The sequence below is a fragment of the Ranitomeya imitator genome, chromosome 3, assembly GCF_032444005.1.
Source record: "Ranitomeya imitator isolate aRanImi1 chromosome 3, aRanImi1.pri, whole genome shotgun sequence".
NCBI lineage: Eukaryota > Metazoa > Chordata > Amphibia > Anura > Dendrobatidae > Ranitomeya > Ranitomeya imitator.
The window spans coordinates 169,568,524-169,589,611 of NC_091284.1; the positions used below are offsets into that span (position 1 = coordinate 169,568,524).

Genomic DNA, 21,088 nt, shown 5'->3' on the forward strand with positions numbered 1-21,088 from the left:
ATTGTTTTTGGAGGATTCATTTCCCTGCTGGTCTCTCCAGTTTGCTGAGCTTTTCTACAAAGATAAGTCCTGGCTTTGTTTTTGCTGTCCACCTGCTGTGGACCTTATTGTTCTGTGCATATTCATGTTTTTGTCTTGTCCAGCTTTGTCTGTGAAGGATTTTTTGCAGCTAAGCTGTGTCTCTGGAGATGCAGATATACCCTCCATGTCTTTAGTCAGATGTGGTGATTCGTATTTTCTGTGGTGGATATTTTCTAGTGTTTTATACTGACCGCATAGTACTCTGTTCTTTTCTTTCTTTTTAGCTAGTATGGCCTTCTATGCTAAAATCTGATATCATATCTGCGTATGTTATTTCCCTCTCCTCTCACAGTCAATATTTGTGGGGGGCTATCTTTCCTTTGGGGATTTTCTCTGAGGCAAGATAGGTTTCCTGTTTCTGTCTTTAGGGGAAGGTAGATCTTAGGCTGTGCCGAGGGGTCTAGGGAGTGTTAGGTACCCCCCACGGCTACTTCTAGTTGCGCTGCCAGGTTCAGGGTTTGCGGTCAGTACAGGGACCACCTTTTCCAGAGTCCGTCTCATGCTGCTCCTAGGCCACCAGATCATAACAGTACAACTGGCCCACAATGAGTTAATTGCATCTCAGAAGAAGGGAGGGAAGCTTTTGAGCCATTTTTTTCCTTAGCCTGTTTGGTATTATCCTCCCTCTTTATCTCTGGGTGGCTACAGAATCTAGTATTATCATGAATGTTCAGGAGTTAGTTTCTCGGGTGGATCAGCTTGCTGCTAGGGTACAGGGTATTTCAGATTATATTGTTCAGACTCCTGCCTTAGAACCTAGGATTCCCACTCCTGATTTATTCTTTGGTGACAGATCCAAATTTTTGAGTTTCATAAATAACTGTAAACTGTTTTTTGCATTAAGACCCCGGTCTTCTGGTGATTCTATTCAGCAGGTTAAAATCATCATATCTCTGCTGCGTGGTGACCCACAGGATTGGGCATTTTCCCTGGAAAATGGCAATCCTGCTTTGCTTAATGTTGATTCGTTCTTTCAGGCATTGGGGTTGTTGTATGATGAGCCTAATTCTGTGGATCAGGCTGAGAAAATCTTGTTGGCCCTGTGTCAAGGTCAAGAAGCGGCAAAATCGTATTGCCAGAAATTTAGAAAATGGTCTGTACTGACTAAATGGAATGAGGATGCCTTGGCGGCAATTTTCAGAAAGGGTCTTTCTGAATCCGTTAAAGATGTTATGGTGGGGTTCCCCACACCTGCTGGTCTGAGTGATTCTATGTCTCTGGCCATTCAGATTGATCGGCGCTTGCGCGAGCGCAGAGTTGTGCACGCTGTGGTGTTGTCCTCTGAGCGGAGCCCTGAGCCTATGCAGTGTGATAGGATTTTGTCTAGAGCTGAACGTCAAACAATCAGGCGTCAGAATAGGTTGTGTTTTTACTGCGGCGATTCTGCTCATGTTATTTCTGATTGCCCTAAGCGTACAAAGAGAATCGCTAGTTCTGTTGCCATCAGTACTATACAACCTAAATTTCTGTTATCTGTGACCTTGATCTGCTCATTATCATCATTTTCTGTCATGGCATTTGTGGATTCAGGCGCCGCTCTGAACTTAATGGACTTAGAATTTGCCAGACATTGTGGTTTTCCCTTGCAGCCTTTGCAGAACCCTATTCCTTTGAGGGGCATTGATGCTACACCGTTGGCTAAAAATAAACCTCAGTTTTGGACACAGCTGACCATGCGCATGGCGCCAGCCCATCAGGAAGATTGTCGTTTTCTGGTGTTGCATAATTTGCATGATGATATTGTGCTGGGTTTTCCATGGTTGCAGCTACATAATCCGGTGTTAGATTGGAAATCCATGTCTGTGACTAGTTGGGGTTGTCAGGGGGTTCATGATCAGGTTCCTTTGATGTCATTTTCCTCTTCCCCCTCTTCTGAAATTCCTGAGTTTTTGTCAGACTTCCAGGATGTATTCGATGAGCCCAAATCCAGTTCCCTTCCACCGCATAGGGACTGTGATTGTGCTATTGACTTGATTCCAGGTTGTAAGTTCCCTAAGGGCCGACTTTTCAACCTGTCTGTGCCTGAACATACCGCCATGTGGAGCTATATTAAGGAGTCTTTGGAGAAAGGGCATATTCGGCCATCTTCTTCACCGTTGGGAGCGGGGTTCTTTTTTGTTGCCAAGAAGGATGGCTCCTTGAGACCCTGTATTGATTATCGCCTCTTGAATAAGATCACGGTCAAATTTCAATACCCCTTGCCTTTGCTTACTGATTTGTTTGCTAGAATTAAGGGGGCTAGCTGGTTTACTAAGATTGACCTTCGAGGGGCATATAATCTTATTCGTATTAAGCAGGGTGACGAATGGAAAACTGCATTTAATATGCCCAAAGGCCATTTTGAATACCTTGTGATGCCATTCGGAGACTCTCTAATGCCCCATCTGTGTTCCAATCCTTCATGCATGATATCTTTCGGAGTTATCTTGATAAATTCATGGTTGTATATTTGGATGATATTTTGATTTTTTTTTCCAATGATTGGGAGTCTCATGTGAAACAGGTCAGGATGGTATTTCAGATCCTCCGTAATAATGCTTTATTTGTGAAGGGGTCAAAGTGCCTCTTTGGAGTGCAGAAGGTTTCTTTTTTGGGTTTCATTTTTTCTCCCTCATCTATAGAAATGGATTCGGTTAAGGTTCAGGCCATTCATGATTGGATTCAGCCCACATCTGTGAAGAGCCTTCAGAAATTCTTGGGCTTTGCTAATTTTTATCGTCGTTTCATTGCCAACTTCTCCAGTGTGGTTAAACCTCTGACCGATTTGACCAAGAAAGGCGCTGATGTGACGAATTGGTCCTCCGCGGCTGTTTCTGCCTTTCAGGAGCTTAAACGCCGATTTACTTCTGCCCCTGTGTTGCGTCAGCCAGATGTTTCTCTTCCATTTCAGGTTGAGGTTGACGCGTCTGAGATTGGGGCAGGGGCCGTTTTGTCTCAGAGGAATTCTGATGGTTCCTTGATGAAACCGTGTGCCTTCTTTTCTCGGAAGTTTTCCCTGCGGAACGCAATTATGATGTCGGCAATCGGGAGTTGTTGGCTATGAAGTGGGCATTTGAGGAGTGGCGACATTGGCTGGAGGGGGCCAAGCACCGTATTGTGGTCCTGACTAGTGTTGAGCGATACCGTCCGATACTTGAAAGTATCGGTATCGGATAGTATCGGCCGATACCCGAAAAATATCGGATATCGCCGATACCGATATCCGATACCAATACAAGTCAATGGGACATCAAGTATCGGAATGTATCCTGATGGTTCCCAGGGTCTGAAGGAGAGGAAACTCTCCTTCAGGCCCTGGGATCCATAGTGAGGTGTAAAATAAAGAATTAAAATAAAAAATATTGATATGCTCACCTCTCCGGCGGCCCCTGGACATCACGCTGGTAACCGGCCGGCTTCTTTGTTTAAAATGAGCGCGTTTAGGTGCTGATTGATGGGGAGTTGGAGTATGTGGTTGAGAAGATTTTGGATTCTCGTTTTTCGAGGCGGAAGCTTCAGTATCTGGTCAAATGGAAGGGTTATGGCCAGGAGGATAATTCTTGGGTTGTTGCCTCCGATGTTCATGCTGACGATTTGGTTCGTGCCTTTCATTTGGCTCGTCCTGATCGGCCTGGGGGCTCTGGTGAGGGTTCGGTGACTCCTCCTCAAGGGGGGGGTACTGTTGTGAATTCTGCTCTTGGGCTCCCTCTGGTGGTTATGAGTGGTAGTGCTGCTGTCTTTGGATGGCAGCATTTATCAGGTGTGTTCACTTTTTGCAATTTGGACTCAGCTATTTAGTCCTGCTTGATCCTTTAGTCAGTGCCAGTTGTCCATTGTTTTTGGAGGATTCACATCCCTTACTGGTCTCTCCTGCTTGCTGTGCTTTTCAACAAAGATAAGTCCTGGCTTTGTTTTTGCTGTCCACATGCTGTGGGCCTTATTTTTCAGTGCATTTTCATGTTTTGTCTTGTCCAGCTTTGTCTGTGAAGGATTTTTTGCAGCCAAGCTGTGTCTCTGGAGATGCAGATATACCCTCCATGTCTTTAGTCAGATGTGGTGATTTGTATTTTCTGTGGTGGATATTTTCTAGTGTTTTAATACTGACCGCATAGTACTCTGTCCTATTCTTTCTTTTAGCTAGTATGGCCTCCTATGCTAAATCCTGATTTCATGTCTGCGTATGTTATTTCCCTCTCCTCTCACAGTCAATATTTGTGGGGGGCTGTCTATCCTTGGGGGATTTTCTCTGAGGCAAGATAGTTTTCCCTTTTCTGTCTTTAGGGGAAGTTAGTTCTTAGGCTGTGTCGAGGGGTCTAGGGAGTGTTAGGTACCCCCCACGGCTACTTCTAGTTGCGCTGCTAAGTTCAGGGTTTGCGGTCAGTACAGGTCCCACCTTCTCCAGAGTACGTCTCATGCTGCTCCTGGAGAGACCAGCAGGGAAGTGAATCCTCCAAAAACAATGGACAACTGGCAGGGACTAAAGAGTCCTGCAAAGCTATATACCGCAGTCAGTTTTGCAATTAGTAGATATACCTGTCCAATCCTGCAGTCCAGGCACAACTGCATTACCCTCTACAACCACCGGAGGGAGCCCAAAAGCAGAATTCACAACAGTACCCCCCCTTGAGGAGGGGTCACCGAACCCTCACCAGAGCCCCCACGCCGATCAGGATGAGCCCAATGAAAGGTACGAACCAAATCAGCGGCATGGACATCAGAGGCAGAAACCCTTCCATTTGACAAGGTACTGAAGCTTCCGCCGATACCCGATACTTGCAGTATTGGAATGCTCAACACTAGTCCTGACCGATCATAAGAATCTGATTTACCTCGAGTCTGCCAAACGGCTGAATCCTAGACAGGCTCGATGGTCCCTGTTTTTCTCCCGTTTTGATTTTGTGGTCTCGTACATTCCTGGTACTAAGAATGTTAAGGCGGATGCCCTCTCTAGGAGTTTTTTTCCTGATTCCCCTGGGGTTCTTGAGCCGGTCGGCATTTTGAAGGAAGGGGTGATTCTTTCTGCCATCTCCCCTGATTTGCAGCGGGTTCTTCAGGAATTTTAGGCTAATAAACCTGACCGCTGTTCTGTGGGGAAACTGTTTGTTCCTGATAGATGGACTAGTAAAGTGATTTCTGAGGTTCATTGTTCTGTGTTGGCTGGCCATGCTGGGATTTTTGGTACCAGAGATTTGGTTAGTAGGTCCTTTTGGTGGCCTTCTTTGTCGCGGGATGTGCGTTCTTTTGTGCAGTCCTGTGGGATTTGTGCGCGGGCTAAGCCTTGCTGTTCCCGCGCTAGTGGGTTGCTTTTGCCATTACCGGTCCCCGAGAGGCCCTGGACACATATTTCTATGGATTTTATTTCCGATCTTCCTGTTTCCCAAAGAATGTCGGTTATCTGGGTTGTCTGTGACCGATTTTCTAAGATGGTTCATTTGGTGCCTTTGCCTAAATTGCCTTCTTCTTCTGATTTGGTTCCGCTGTTTTTTCAGCATGTGGTACGTTTGCATGGTATTTCGGAGAATATTGTGTCCAACAGAGATTCCCAGTTTGTTTCTAGGTTTTGGCGGGCCTTTTGTGCCAAGCTGGGCATTGATTTGTCTTTTTCTTCTGCATTTCATCCTCAGACAAATGGCCAGACTGAGCGAACTAATTAGACCTTAGAGACCTATTTGAGATGCTATGTGTCTGCTGATCAGGATGATTGGGTGGCTTTTTTGCCATTGGCCGAATTTGCCCTTAATAATCGGGCTAGTTCGGCTACTTTGGTTTCGCCTTTTTTTTGTAATTTTGGTTTTCATCTTCGTTTTTCTTCTGGGCAGGTTGAGCCTTCTGACCTTCCTGGTGTGGATTCTGTGGTCGACAGGTTGCAGCAGATTTGGGCTCATGTGGTGGACAATTTGGTGCTGTCTCAGGAGGAGGCTCAACGTTTTGCTAACCGTCGTCGGTGTGTTGGTTCCCGGCTTCGGGTTGGGGATCTGGTTTGGTTATCTTCCCGTCATGTTCCTATGAAGGTTTCTTCCCCTAAGTTTAAGCCTCGATTTATTGGTCCTTATAGGATTTCTGAGATTATTAATCCGGTGTCCTTTCGCCTGGCGCTTCCGGCCTCTTTTGCTATTCATAATGTCTTCCATAGATCTTTGTTGCGGAAATATGTGGAGCCCGTTATTCCCTCTGTTGATCCTCCGGCCCCTGTGTTGGTTGATGGGGAGTTGGAATATGTTGTTGAGAAGATTTTGGATTCTAGTTTTTCGAGGCGGAAGCTTCAGTACCTTGTCAAATGGAAGGGTTTCTGCCTCTGATGTCCATGCCGCTGATTTGGTTCGTACCTTTCATTGGGCTCATCCTGATCGGCGTGGGGGCTCTGGTGAGGGTTCGGTGACCCCTCCTCAAGGGGGGGTACTGTTGTGAATTCTGCTTTTGGGCTCCCTCCGGTGGTTGTAGAGGGTAATGCAGTTGTGCCCGGACTGCAGGATTGGACAGGTGTATCTACTAATTGCAAAACTGACTGCGGTATATAGCTTTGCAGGACTCTTTAGTCCCTGCCAGTTGTCCATTGTTTTTGGAGGATTCACTTCCCTGCTGGTCTCTCCAGGAGCAGCATGAGACGTACTCTGGAGAAGGTGGGACCTGTACTGACCGCAAACCCTGAACTTAGCAGCGCAACTAGAAGTAGCCGTGGGGGGTACCTAACACTCCCTAGACCCCTCGACACAGCCTAAGAACTAACTTCCCCTAAAGACAGAAAAGGGAAAACTATCTTGCCTCAGAGAAAATCCCCCAAGGATAGACAGCCCCCCACAAATATTGACTGTGAGAGGAGAGGGAAATAACATACGCAGACATGAAATCAGGATTTAGCATAGGAGGCCATACTAGCTAAAAGAAAGAATAGGACAGAGTACTATGCGGTCAGTATTAAAACACTAGAAAATATCCACCACAGAAAATACAAATCACCACATCTGACTAAAGACATGGAGGGTATATCTGCATCTCCAGAGACACAGCTTGGCTGCAAAAAATCCTTCACAGACAAAGCTGGACAAGACAAAACATGAAAATGCACTGAAAAATAAGGCCCACAGCATGTGGACAGCAAAAACAAAGCCAGGACTTATCTTTGTTGAAAAGCACAGCAAGCAGGAGAGACCAGTAAGGGATGTGAATCCTCCAAAAACAATGGACAACTGGCACTGACTAAAGGATCAAGCAGGACTAAATAGCTGAGTCCAAATTGCAAAAAGTGAACACACCTGATAAATGCTGCCATCCAAAGACAGCAGCACTACCACTCATAACCACCGGAGGGAGCCCAAGAGCAGAATTCACAACAGTACCCCCCCCTTGAGGAGGAGTCACCGAACCCTCACCAGAGCCCCCAGGCCGATCAGGACGAGCCAAATGAAAGGCACGAACCAAATCGTCAGCATGAACATCGGAGGCAACAACCCAAGAATTATCCTCCTGGCCATAACCCTTCCATTTGACCAGATACTGAAGCTTCCGCCTCGAAAAACAAGAATCCAAAATCTTCTCAACCACATACTCCAACTCCCCATCAATCAGCACCGGGGCCGGAGGATCAACAGAGGGTACAACGGGCACCACATACTTCCACAACAAAGATCTATGGAAAACATTATGGATGGAAAAAGAGGCTGGAAGAGCCAAACGAAAAGACACTGGATTGATAATCTCAGAAATCCTATAAGGACCAATAAACCGAGGCTTGAACTTAGGGGAAGAAACCTTCATAGGAACATGACGGGAAGACAACCCGACCAAATCCCCAACCCGAAGCCGGGAACCAACACACCGACGACGGTTAGCAAAACGCTGAGCCTCCTCCTGAGACAACACCAAATTGTCCACCACATGAGCCCAAATCTGCTGCAGCCTGTCAACCACAGAATCCACACCAGGACAATCAGAAGGCTCAACCTGCCCTGAAGAAAAACGAGGATGAAAACCAAAATTACAAAAAAAAGGCGAAACCAAGGTAGCAGAACTAGCCCGATTATTAAGGGCAAACTCGGCCAATAGCAAGAAAGCCACCCAATCATCCTGATCAGCAGACACAAAGAATCTCAAATAAGTTTCCAAAGTCTGATTAGTTCGCTCGGTTTGGCCATTTGTCTGAGGATGAAATGCGGAAGAAAAAGACAAATAAATGCCCAGCCTAGCACAAAAGGCCCGCCAAAACCTAGAAACAAACTGGGAACCTCTATCGGACACAATATTCTCCGGAATGCCATGCAAACGAACCACATGCTGAAAAAACAACGGAACCAAATCAGAAGAGGAAGGCAATTTAGGCAAAGGTACCAAATGAACCATCTTAGAAAACCGGTCACAAACCACCCAGATAACAGACATCCTCTGGGAAACTGGAAGCTCTGAAATAAAATCCATAGAAATATGCGTCCAAGGTCTCTCAGGGACCGGCAAAGGCAGAAGCAACCCACTAGCGCGGGAACAGCAAGGCTTAGCCCGCGCACAAATCCCACAGGACTGCACAAAAGAACGCACATCCCGCGACAAAGAAGGCCACCAAAAGGACCTACCAACCAAATCTCTGGTACCAAAAATCCCAGGAAGGCCAGCCAACATAGAACAATGAACCTGAGAAATCACTTTACTAGTCCATCTATCAGGAACAAACAGTTTCCCCACTGGACAGCGGTCAGGTTTATTAGCCTGAAATTCCTGAAGAACCCGTCGTAAATCAGGGGAGATGGCAGAAAGAATCACCCCTTCCTTCAGAATGCCGACCGGCTCAAGAACCCCAGGGGAATCAGGAAAAAAACTCCTAGAGAGGGCATCCGCCTTAACATTCTTAGTACCAGGAATGTACGAGACCACAAAATCAAAACAGGAGAAAAACAGGGACCATCGAGCCTATCTAGGATTCAGCAGTTTGGCAGACTCGAGGTAAATCAGATTCTTATGATCGGTCAGGACCACAATACGGTGCTTGGCCCCCTCAAGCCAATGTCGCCACTCCTCAAATGCCCACTTCATAGCCAACAACTCCCGATTGCCGACATCATAATTGCGTTCCGCAGGCGAAAACTTCCGAGAAAAGAAGGCACACGGTTTCATCAAGGAACCATCAGAATTCCTCTGAGACAAAACGGCCCCTGCCCCAATCTCAGACACGTCAACCTCAACCTGAAATGGAAGAGAAACATCCGGCTGACGCAACACAGGGGCAGAAGTAAATCGGCGTTTAAGCTCCTGAAAGGCAGAAACAGCCACAGAGGACCAATTCGTCACATCAGCGCCTTTCTTCGTCAAATCGGTCAGAGGTTTAACCACACTGAAGAAGTTGGCAATGAAACGACGATAAAAATTAGCAAAGCCCAAGAATTTCTGAAGGCTCTTCACAGATATGGGCTGAATCCAATCATGAATGGCCTGAACCTTAACCGGATCCATTTCTATAGATGAGGGAGAAAAAATGAAGCCCAAAAAAGAAACCTTCTGCACTCCAAAGAGGCACTTCGACCCCTTCACAAATAAAGCATTATTACGGAGGATCTGAAATACCATCCTGACCTGTTTCATATGAGACTCCCAACCATTGGAAAAAATCAAAATATCATCCAAATATACAACCATGAATTTATCAAGATAACTCCGAAAGATATCATGCATGAAGGATTGGAACACAGATGGGGCATTAGAGAGTCCGAATGGCATCACAAGGTATACAAAATGGCCTTCGGGCGTAATAAATGCAGTTTTCCATTCGTCACCCTGCTTAATACGAATAAGATTATATGCCCCTCGAAGGTCAATCTTAGTAAACCAGCTAGCCCCCTTAATTCTAGCAAACAAATTAGTAAGCAAAGGCAAAGGGTATTGAAATTTGACCGTGATCTTATTCAAGAGGCGATAATCAATACAGGGTCTCAAGGAGCCATCCTTCTTGGCAACAAAAAAAAAAACCTGCTCCCAATGGTGAAGAAGATGGCCGAATATGCCCCTTCTCCAAAGACTCCTTAATATAGCTCCGCATGGCGGCATGTTCTGGAACAGACAGGTTGAAAAGTCGGCCCTTAGGGAACTTACAACCTGGAATCAAGACAATAGCACAATCACAGTCCCTATGCAGTGGAAGGGAACTGGATTTGGGCTCACCGAATACATCCTGGAAATCTGACAAAAACTCAGGAATTTCAGAAGAGGGGGAAGAGGAAATTGACATCAAAGGAACGTGACCATGAACCCCCTGACAACCCCAACTAGTCATAGACATAGATCTCCAATCTAACACCGGATTATGTACCTGTAACCATGGAAAACCCAACACAATATCATCATGCAAATTATGCAACACCAGAAAACGACAATCTTCCTGATGGGCTGGTGCCATGCGCATGGTCAGCTGTGTCCAAAACTGAGGTTTATTTATAGCCAACGGTGTAGCATCAATGCCCCTTAAAGGAATAGGGTTCTGCAAAGGCTGCAAGGGGAAACCACAACGTCTGGCAAATTCTAAGTCCATTAAGTTCAGAGCGGTGCCTGAATCCACAAATGCCATGACAGAAAATGATGATAATGAGCAGATCAAGGTCACAGATAACAGAAATTTAGGTTGTACAGTACTGATGGTAACAGAACTAGCGATTCTCTTTGTACGCTTAGGGCAATCAGAAATAACATGAGCAGAATCGCCACAGTAAAAACACAACCTATTCTGACGCCTGAATCTTTGAGGTTCAGCTCTAGACAAAATCCTATCACACTGCATAGGCTCAGGGTTCCGCTCAGAGGACAACGCCACAGTGTGCACAACTCTGCGCTCGCGCAAGCACCGATCAATCTGAATGGCCAGAGACATAGAATCACTCAGACCAGCAGGTGTGGGGAACCCCACCATAACATCTTTAACGGATTCAGAAAGACCCTTTCTGAAAACTGCCGCCAAGGCATCCTCATTCCATTTAGTCAGTACAGACCATTTTCTAAATTTCTGGCAATACGATTCTGCCGCTTCTTGACCCTGACACAGGGCCAACAAGATCTTCTCAGCTTGATCCACAGAATTAGGCTCATCATACAATAACCCCAATGCTTGAAAGAATCGACATTAAGCAAAGCAGGATTGCCAGTTTCCAGGGAAAATGCCCAATCCTGTGGGTCACCACGCAGCAGGGATATGATGATTTTAACCTGCTGAATAGGATCACCAGAGGACCGGGGTCTCAATGCAAAAAACAGTTTACAGTTATTTTTGAAACTCAAAAATGTGGATCTGTCACCAAAGAATAAATCAGGAGTGGGAATCTTAGGTTCTAAGGCAGGAGTCTGAACAATATAATCTGAAATACCCTGTACCCTAGCAGCAAGCTGATCCACACGAGAAACTAACTCCTGAACATTCATGTTATTACTAGGTTCCGTAGCCACCCAGAGATTAAGAGGGAGGAAAAGACAAAACAGGCTAAGGAGAAAAAAATGGCTCAAAACCTTTCCTCCCTTCTTCTGAGATGCAATTAACTCATTGTTGGCCAGTTGTACTGTTATGATCTGGTGGCCTAGGAAATAACATACGCAGACATGAAATCAGGATTTAGCATAGGAGGCCATACTAGCTAAAAGAAAGAATAGGACAGAGTACTATGCGGTCAGTATTAAAACACTAGAAAATATCCACTACAGAAAATACAAATCACCACATCTGACTAAAGACATGGAGGGTATATCTGCATCTCCAGAGACAAAGCTTGGCTGCAAAAAATCCTTCACAGACAAAGCTGGACAAGACAAAACATGAAAATGCACTGAACTATAAGGCCCACAGCATGTGGACAGCAAAAACAAAGCCAGGACTTATCTTTGTTGAAAAGCACAGCAAGCAGGAGAGACCAGTAAGGGATGTGAGCCCTCCAAAAACAATGGACAACTGGCACTGACTAAAGGATCAAGCAGGACTAAATAGCTGAGTCCAAATTGCAAAAAGTGAACACACCTGATAAATGCTGCGATCCAAAGACAGCAGCACTACCACTCATAACCACCAGAGGGAGCCCAAGAGCAGAATTCACAGCATACCTCCCACGCAGGGCTGCACTTATAGGTATATGTTCAGTTAGTGTACCAAATGGGTATTTGTTAAACACTCAGAGATTTATACTCATCCATGTCACCCTTAGGGAGACATCAGCATTAAAAGGATCAAAGGATGGAATGCTATGTTGCATTACCGAATATAGGATCCCGAGCACTCTGAAAAGGCACCGCTGAGACATCCGGTCCCATGGATGAGTATAAATCAGTTGGATCAGCCTGTAACTTAATTTTCCACTTTGATTTTGAGCATCATTACAACTCCAGACCTCCGTGGGACATTAGTTTTCATTTACGTTGATCATTTTTAGGTTTTATTGTTCTCAACACATTCCACTATGTAATGAATAAAGATTTACAACTGGAATATTTCATTCAGTGATATCTAGGATGTGGGATTTTAGCACTCCCTTTATTTTTTTGAGCAGTGTATATATATATATATATATATATATATATATATATATATATATAATATATATATATAGCGGTTTGCCAGAAACCAGCTCCCGAAGTGCTGTATATGTACAGCACATGTCGTGAAGGGGTTAATATTACTTTGTCTCATCTATCTATATAATTGTCTAAGGGTTTTTCCGTCTGTCTGTCTTTCTGTCTGTCTGTCTGTCCTGGAAATCCCGCCTCTCTGATTGGTCGAGGCCGCCAGGCCTTGACCAATCAGTGACGGGCACAGCATCGACGTAGAAATCCCGCGTCTCTGATTGGTCGAGGCCTGGCGGCCTCGACCAATCAGTGATGGGCACAGCGACGATGATGTCATAATGATGTCATAAAGGACGTAGAAATCCCACGTTTCTGATTCAGCGACGGGCACAGTATCGACGTAGATGTCATAATGGTTGCCATGGCGACGATGATGTCATAAAGGTTGCCTCGACCAATCAGCGACGGGCACAGTCTGCCGCGAATCCTGGAATCATCATTGTCCATATACAACGGGGACATGCATGTTCTAGAATACCCGATGCGTTAGAATCGGGCCACAATCTATGCGTCACAATCGGGCCACAATCTGTGCCCGTCGACCAATCAGCGACAGGCACAGCGACGATGATGTCATAAAGGATGTAGACATCCCGCGTCTCTGATTGGTCGAGGCCGCCAGGCCTCGACCAATCAGCGACGGGCACAGCGATGATGATGTCATAAAGGACGTAGAAATCCCACGTTTCTGATTTAGCGACGGGCACATCATCATCGCCATGGCAACCATTATGACATCTACGTCGATACTGTGCCCGTCGCTGATTGGTCGAGGCAACCTTTATGACATCATCGTCTCCATCCTGTGCCCGTCTCTGATTGGTCGAGGTCGCCAGGCAGACAGACAGAAAGACAGACAGACGGAAAAACCCTTAGACAATTATATATATAGATGGTTTTATCTGTCTTTTTGTATGTTCATTATTGTGTCAATAAAGATTTTTGTACATTTCCAGAATTCGCGGCAGACTGTGCCCGTCGCTGATTGATAACATTTATGACATCATCGTCGCCATAGCAACCATTATGACATCTACGTCGATACTGTGCCCGTCGCTGAACCAGAAACGTGGGATTTCTACGTCCTTTATGACATCATCGTCGCTGTGCCCGTCGCTGATTGGTCGAGGCAAGTCTGCCGCGAATTCTGGAATCATCATTGTCCATATACTACGGGGACATGCATATTCTAGAATACCCGATGCGTTAGAATCGGGCCACAATCTAGTATGATTTATAATCATGTAAATTGTATGTACTGTATATTAATGATTTTTAAAGCCTGTATGCAATTATTAAGCAGTCACATCAGTGCCAGTCTCATTAAAGCACTGTTACTGATATACATTTTGTAAACACCTAATGAAGTAGACGGATTGTCCCTGAAATGCGTTGTGTGTTGAATAAATCAACTTTCCTTATTTGACCTGTGTGGTTCCTGACTGAGAACATGGTGCCCTGCGGATCTCCGCCACTTTTCATAATTGTTTACTGTATCACGGCTCCTGAGCAGGACACCAAGAGCCGGTGGAAGGTGCTGCAGCACTTCTGGACTGTCGTCATTCACTGCTTTGCCTTAGCGTTGTGCCTGGCATGCACAACTACCAGAGGTCAGTTGAATACCTCTTCCCCCACCACATACAGTACATTGATAGGCTACTGAGACAGGTTTGTAACATCATTACCATCCTACATACGTGATACAGCAGACCTGTTGTTGAAGATAGAGGACCTGATAGTGGATAACAATGTACAGGTTGGGCCATGTATATGGATACACCTAAATAAAATGGGAATGGTTGGTGATATCAACTTCCTGTTTGTGGCATATTAGTATATGGGAGAGGGAAAACTTTTCAAGATGGGTGGTGACCATGGCGGCCATTTTGAAGTTGGCCATTTTGGATCCAACTTTATTTTTTCCAATGGGAAGAGGGTCATGTGACACATCAAACTTATTGAGAATTTCAATTTGATTGCCTAGTATGAGAATTGTTATACACCAAATTATTATCCTATATAGTGGCCGTAAAGCAGCAGAACATAAGAACACCAAGAAAAAACTTTACCAAAATGCCCGGGTATAAAGAGTTAAAAAATATCAAGTTTATTCAGTACATTAAAAACAGTGTATTAAAAATTCAAAAGACAAAATGAGAGCACCGCAGGTATACAAGAGAAAGGTGGGTACACCCAGATAACATGTAAATATTAATAAATACTCAGGAAATAATAAAAAAATGTAATATACACATATAACCACCATGTATGTATTGTACGTAGACAGGAACACAGTAATTGCTGCTGTTTGACAAATGTCAGGCACACATAATATGAAAGGATAAATGGAAGCAATTATACAGTACATTCATACAAAGCTAGCAGCTCCATATCTATATTCCAATGTGGAAAAGGCAAAGTTGCCATGTACAAAAGGAATGCTGTTAATAAAATATAGAGCTGTCAGGCATACAAAGGAAGAGGGGGTGACATGCAAAAAAAAACCAAACCATATCAAATAGTAGAAGAGTACATAGTAGAAAGTACTGTACCTTTAAGAATGTGACTGGGGACCCACCACACCCGACGCGTGTTTGTATGAAATACTTCGTCCAGGGGAGGTTGGGTTCTGGTTAGATGCTTTATTTAAGGTCTCTAGTAGTGATGAGCGAGTGTACTCGTTGCTCGGGTGATCTCCGAGTATTTGTTAGTGTTCGGAGATTTAGTTTTCATCGCTGCAGCTGAATGATTTACAGCTACTAGCCAGGCTGAGTACATGTGGGGGTTGTCTGGTTGCTATGAAAACTAAATCTCTGAGCAGTCACACATACTCGGAGGTCACCCGAGGGTGCTCGAGAAAACCCGAGCAACGAGTACACTCGCTCATCACTAGTCTCTAGTATTAAGTATTAGAATTGCACAGATGAAGCTTTCAATAAGGCACAAGTCACAGACATGTACAGTATAGCACAGTGCTCAGTCAACAGCCCTTTATACGCCCCTACTATTCGATTAGGAGGACTGCCCGACACTCTATCAGTGCATGATGTGCAACACAAAGGTGGGAGCCCCTAGTTTACAAAGTCACCATTTATGAGACTGGCTGCACGCTGTAAAGATAAAATGTTCAAAAATGTATATATAATAATATTAGGAGGTATTGGTTAATATTTGGGCAAAGAATATGCAAGCACGCACAGGGCCGCCATCAGGGCATTACAGCCGTGACTGGCGTATGGGGCCCGGTGAGCAGAGGGGGCCCGCATCGGGCCCCGTCTCATCTTCTCACCGGGCCCCCCCTGCAGGCGCTGCGGCACACTATTGACGTGCGGGCCCGCGCCCGCACGTCAATAGTTAACAGCCGCCAGCCAGTCTGAGGCTGGCAGCTGAATAGAGCCGCAGTGCGCACTCGCTGGCGTCGCCGGCGTCTGACATCATTGTCAGCCGCCAGGCCCGGCGAGTGCGTCTGTGTGGAGCCTGGAGGGATCTTCGCCCGGCGCAGGAGCGCGGCCAGGTAAGAACTCATGTTTTTTTTTTCTTTGAGAGCGGCGATCTAGGGGGGCCCCGGGGGGGCTGGATGCTGGACACAGTGGGGCAGAATGCTGGACACAGTGGGGCAGAATGCTGGACACAGTGGGGCAGAATGCTGGACACAGTGGGGCAGAATGCTGGGCACACAGTGGGGCATAATGCTGGACACACAGTGGGGCAGAATGCTGGACACAGTGGGGCAGAATGCTGGACACAGTGGGGCAGAATGCTGGAAACACTGGGGGCAGAATGCTGGACACACAGTGGGGCAGAATGCTGGACACACAGTGGGGCAGATTGCTGGATACAGTGGGACAGAATGCTGGACACACAGTGGGGCAGAATGCTGGACACACAGTGGGGCAGAATGCTGGACACACAGTGGGGCAGAATGCTGGACACACAGTGGGGCAGAATGCTGGACACACAGTGGGGCAGAATGCTGGACACACAGTGACAGGGGCAGAATGCTGGACACACAGTGACAGGGGCAGAATGCTGGACACACAGTGGCAGGGGCAGAATGCTGGACACACAGTGACAGGGGCAGAATGTTGGACACACAGTGACAGGGGCAGAATGCTGGACACACAGTGACAGGGGCAGAATGCTGGACACACAGTGACGGGCAGTATGCTGGACACACAGTGACAGGGGCAGAATGCTGGACACAGTGACAGGGGCAGAATGCTGGACACGGGCAGACTGTGAGACCCGGGGGCAGAATGCTGGACATTGGGGCAGAATGCTGGACATTGGGGCAGAATGCGAGACACGGGGCAGAATGGAGATACGGGGCATGATTGGAGACACGGGACAGGATGAAAGACATGGGGGCATGACTGGAGACAGATGGGGGAGGATTGGAGACAGATAGGGCAGAATGGAGACACAGGGGGCATAATTGGAGACATAGGGGCAGAATGGAGACATGGGGCATGATTGGAGACATAGGGGGCAGAATTGGAGACAGATCGTGCAGGATCATGGGGCAGGATGGATATGATGGAGACAGATGGGGCAGGATGGAGAGATCACATGGGGCGATCATATGGGGCAGGATGGGGAGATCATATGGGGCAGAATGGATACTCATGAGGGCAGGATGGGAGAACATATGGCTGACGCCAGGAATGCAACACACGGTGGCCAGGATGGGGAATATTATTACCATAGGGGCTAATTTAGGGATATTATTACTGCAGTGATGTATTTATTTTATTTTTTGAGTATACTGTTTTAAATGGGGGGGCGGTCCTGTTACTGTATAGAGGGATACTATGTTGCCTCTTTTTCTTCATGTGGTGTAATGTAGAAGTTGTGAAAAATTAAGTAATGTATTCTACAAGCAGAGCTCGAGATAACTGTGTTATTTCCTGCAGAGACGAGCCCTGGCTGGATGAAATGCTGGCGGTCTGTGCTGGATGAAAGATGAAGGACTTCACCTAGAGACGTCACTCGTGAGTCAGTGTGTTAACTATACACTGACACTATACACTGTATACTATTTACAGAGCTCCTGTGTATAATTTCACTAGTGATCACTGTATTATCTGTACACAGACACTGCATACGAAGTACAGATCTCCTGTGTATAATGGCACTTATGGTGATAGTATGGTGCTTTTTTTTAATTACTGATCAGAATTGTAGTATTCAGTTACTATGTGGTGGTAATATGTGGTCTGGACATGGTGTTGCTGTATTTGTTCCTTGTATGTGATATTATTCGATCACTGTGGTGGTAATATGTCATCTGGTCATGGTGTAGCGGTATGTGTTCCTTGTATGTGATATTATTGGTCACTTTAAAAATTGAAAAATAAATAAAAATATACCTAAATTGTATTGCATATTTTAACAAATATTTAATAGGTTACAGTAGAGTAGGGCCCGGCCAAAAGTGTCTACCGTGTTATGGTGGCGGCTTAAAAAATCTTTTGGGCAAAACAAAAGCTGCTGACTATGTATGCGATCTGGTGATGGGAACTGTTAATGTGTGATAGGTGAGAAGTGGAGTTTTTCCAAGAGAGAGCGGTGGGACTGTGGACAGTTTGAGGGGTGGAGCGTGCAGGCGGGAATGGGGTAGAGCCTGGGCGGAGTCTCAAGGGGGCACCGAAAATTTTGTCAGTATGGGGTCCCGAAATTTCTACTGGCAGCCCTGAGCACGCAACCCATGGCAAGGGTCTTCACTGTCTTGTGAGTCCCTACACTACAGTAAAATAAAAAGCACTGCCAAAGAAATAAAAGGAACTTGCACCTCTGAGATGCACTAATAGAGTGCAGGGCAGCTCATTTCAGCTATGGGCAAGCAGTTTGGATGGAAAGGCGGCACCCCCGTAGCACAGTGCCAGGGGATCTGGGAGCAGTGTGCAGACCCCGGGCAGCAGAGGAAGGAGGAGGTGCGAGTTGGCCATTGAGTGAGTTGACCTCCCAGCCAGGAAAGGGAGGAAGCATGCATGGACGCTGACTCTACAATCTTTTCCGTACAGGAAGACATCTACACAGTGATTCATGGAAACAAACAGCTTCAATATTTTTGCTAAAATTTATATATTTATTTTTTTTTACTAAAATGAATGTGCACAAAAAAATGTGGTCTATATTAATGAGGACTTGTCACAATATTTTTATTTTAAAATCTATGTAGCACACTAAAAAGGGGTGGAACAGGTGATTAAAATATTTTTATTTCTTACTTTTAACCAAGAGGGCGGTATCAGAGATTCTTCTCTTAGGGAGTTTACTTGATGATGATGCTGCTGCTCAAACATCAGAAGGCAGAAGCCACCCCACAGTGAAGATGTGTATAGTACTTTTTTTTTATTACTATTTTATACTTTATACTAAACTGGTGTTTACTGAATTCTCTGACTTCTCCTTTGTACCTGATTCAGAAAAATCTGCCATTAATCAATTATGTAACATAAACTGACATACAACGGCTTTATAATCCACACTGTATGTCATTGTTTGCAGAACTTTTTTCTGCACTGTGTGGCTGAAATTTGGTAACAATTTACAACAGAAGTAACACCTCTCTATGTAACCCTACCTGTACTAATAAGCAAATGAACATTGAATAGAGGCCTATTATGTGGCTAGTAGGACAGATTTCAGAAGAATTTTAAAGGAGTATTCTTAAATTGAAGTTAGCCCCTATTCATGGGAAATGGGATAACTTCTTGATCGTTGGGGGTCCGACTGCTGCGACTCCCCACCAATCCCAAGCCATGGTAGAGCCCCACTCCATTCATTCTTGTTGAGATCGGAGATAGATAACCGATGCACTCTACTAGTCTTCGGCACGCCCATAAGAATGAATGGAGCTGCAATACAGAAGTTTGATCGACCTTCACTCCTAGTTTCGGGATGGGCAGGGGTCCCACCAGTCAGACCCTCAGTGATAGGGAAATTATCTCCTATGTTAAGGTACCTTCACACTCAGCAACTTTACAACGAGAACGACAACGATCCGTGACGTTGCAGCGTCCTGGATAGCGATCTCGTTGTGTTTGACACGCAGCAGCGATCTGGATCCCGCTGTGATATCGCTGGTCGGAGCTAGAAGTCCAGAACTTTATTTGGTCATCAGGTCGGCGTGGATCGTCATGTTTGACATCAAAAGCAACGATGCCTGCAATGTTTTACGTGGAGCGAGAACGAGAAGTGAGTCGCCGTTACGTCACTGGATCGCTCCTGCATCGTTCTGGAGTTGCTGTGTTTGACGTCTCTACAGTGACCTAAACAGCGACGCTGCAGCGATCGGCTCGTTGTCTATATCGCTGCAGCGTCGCTGAGAGTGACGGTACCTTTATGCATAACTTACGAACGCGGTACAACCCATTTAAGCATTTGTAACTTTTAGGACTAATAACATAACACATGTTCCCCCATCATAGGGGAATAGCATGGATGTCCCAGGGTTTTTATACTGACAATCTTTCAAGCTGGCATTAGGAAGTGTGATAAAATCACAAAATATACATAATGCAGTAAGAGAGAGAATGTGATAGGCTGGTAACCTCTGGGCCACCATGTGATGCCCTGTTGTGCTGATGCCAGGCATCCAGTGCATGGCACACGGTACATTACCTCTGCCTTGTGCTGATGGTCTTCTATGTTGCTCAGGCACTAGTGCAGGTGAACAAGAAGTTGATGGGGTCCTGTGCTGTATACAGGCAGTGGATGGGGTCCTGTGCTTTATACAAGCAGTGGATGGGATCCTGTGCTATATACAGGCAGGGGATGGGTCCTGTGCTGTATACAGGCAGTGGATAGGTCATGTGCTGTATATAAGCAGTGGACGGGATCCCATGCTATATACAGGCAGGGGATGGGTCTTGTGCTGTATACAGGAAGTGGATAGGTCCTGTGCTGTATACCGTCAGTGGATGGGTCCTGTGCTGTATACAGCCAGTGGATGGGGTCATGTACTGTACACAGCCAGTGGAGGGGGTCATGTGCTGTACACAGCCAGTGGAGGGGGTCCTGTGCTGTATATAGCCAGTGGATGGGGTCCTGTGCTGTATACAGCCAGTGGATGGGGTCCTGTGCTGTATACAGGCAGTGGATCGGTCCTGTGCTGTATACAGGCAGTGGAAAACATCCTGTGCTGTATACAGGCAGTGGATGGGTGCTGTGCTGTATACAGCCAGTGGATGGGTCCTGTGCTGTATACAAACAGTGGATGGGTCCTGTGCTGTACACAGGCAGAGGATGGGGTCCTGTGCTGTATACAGCCAGTGGATGGGGTCCTGTGCTGTATACAGGCAGTGGATCGGTCCTGTGCTGTATACAGGCAGTGGAAAAGATCCTGTGCTGTATACAGGCAGAGGATGGGGTCCTGTGCTGTATACATGCTGTGGATGGGTCCTGTGCTGTATACAGTCAGTAGATGGGGTCCTGTGCTGTATAC

General features: G+C 45.9%; 1 protein-coding gene across 1 annotated transcript in view; it reads left to right on the top strand.

Annotated features, from left to right (window-relative positions):
* The window catches only part of LOC138673046 (uncharacterized protein CXorf38 homolog), a 67,105-nt gene extending 53,045 nt beyond the window's left edge, over window positions 1–14,060 (top strand). Inside the window, exon 7 of the mRNA XM_069761604.1 lies at window positions 13,596–14,060. Coding sequence (XP_069617705.1) covers window positions 13,596–13,624 — 29 coding nt within the window. The 3' untranslated portion in view covers window positions 13,625–14,060. The remainder of the gene's footprint in view (window positions 1–13,595) is intronic.
* The last annotated feature ends 7,028 nt before the right edge of the window (window positions 14,061–21,088 follow it).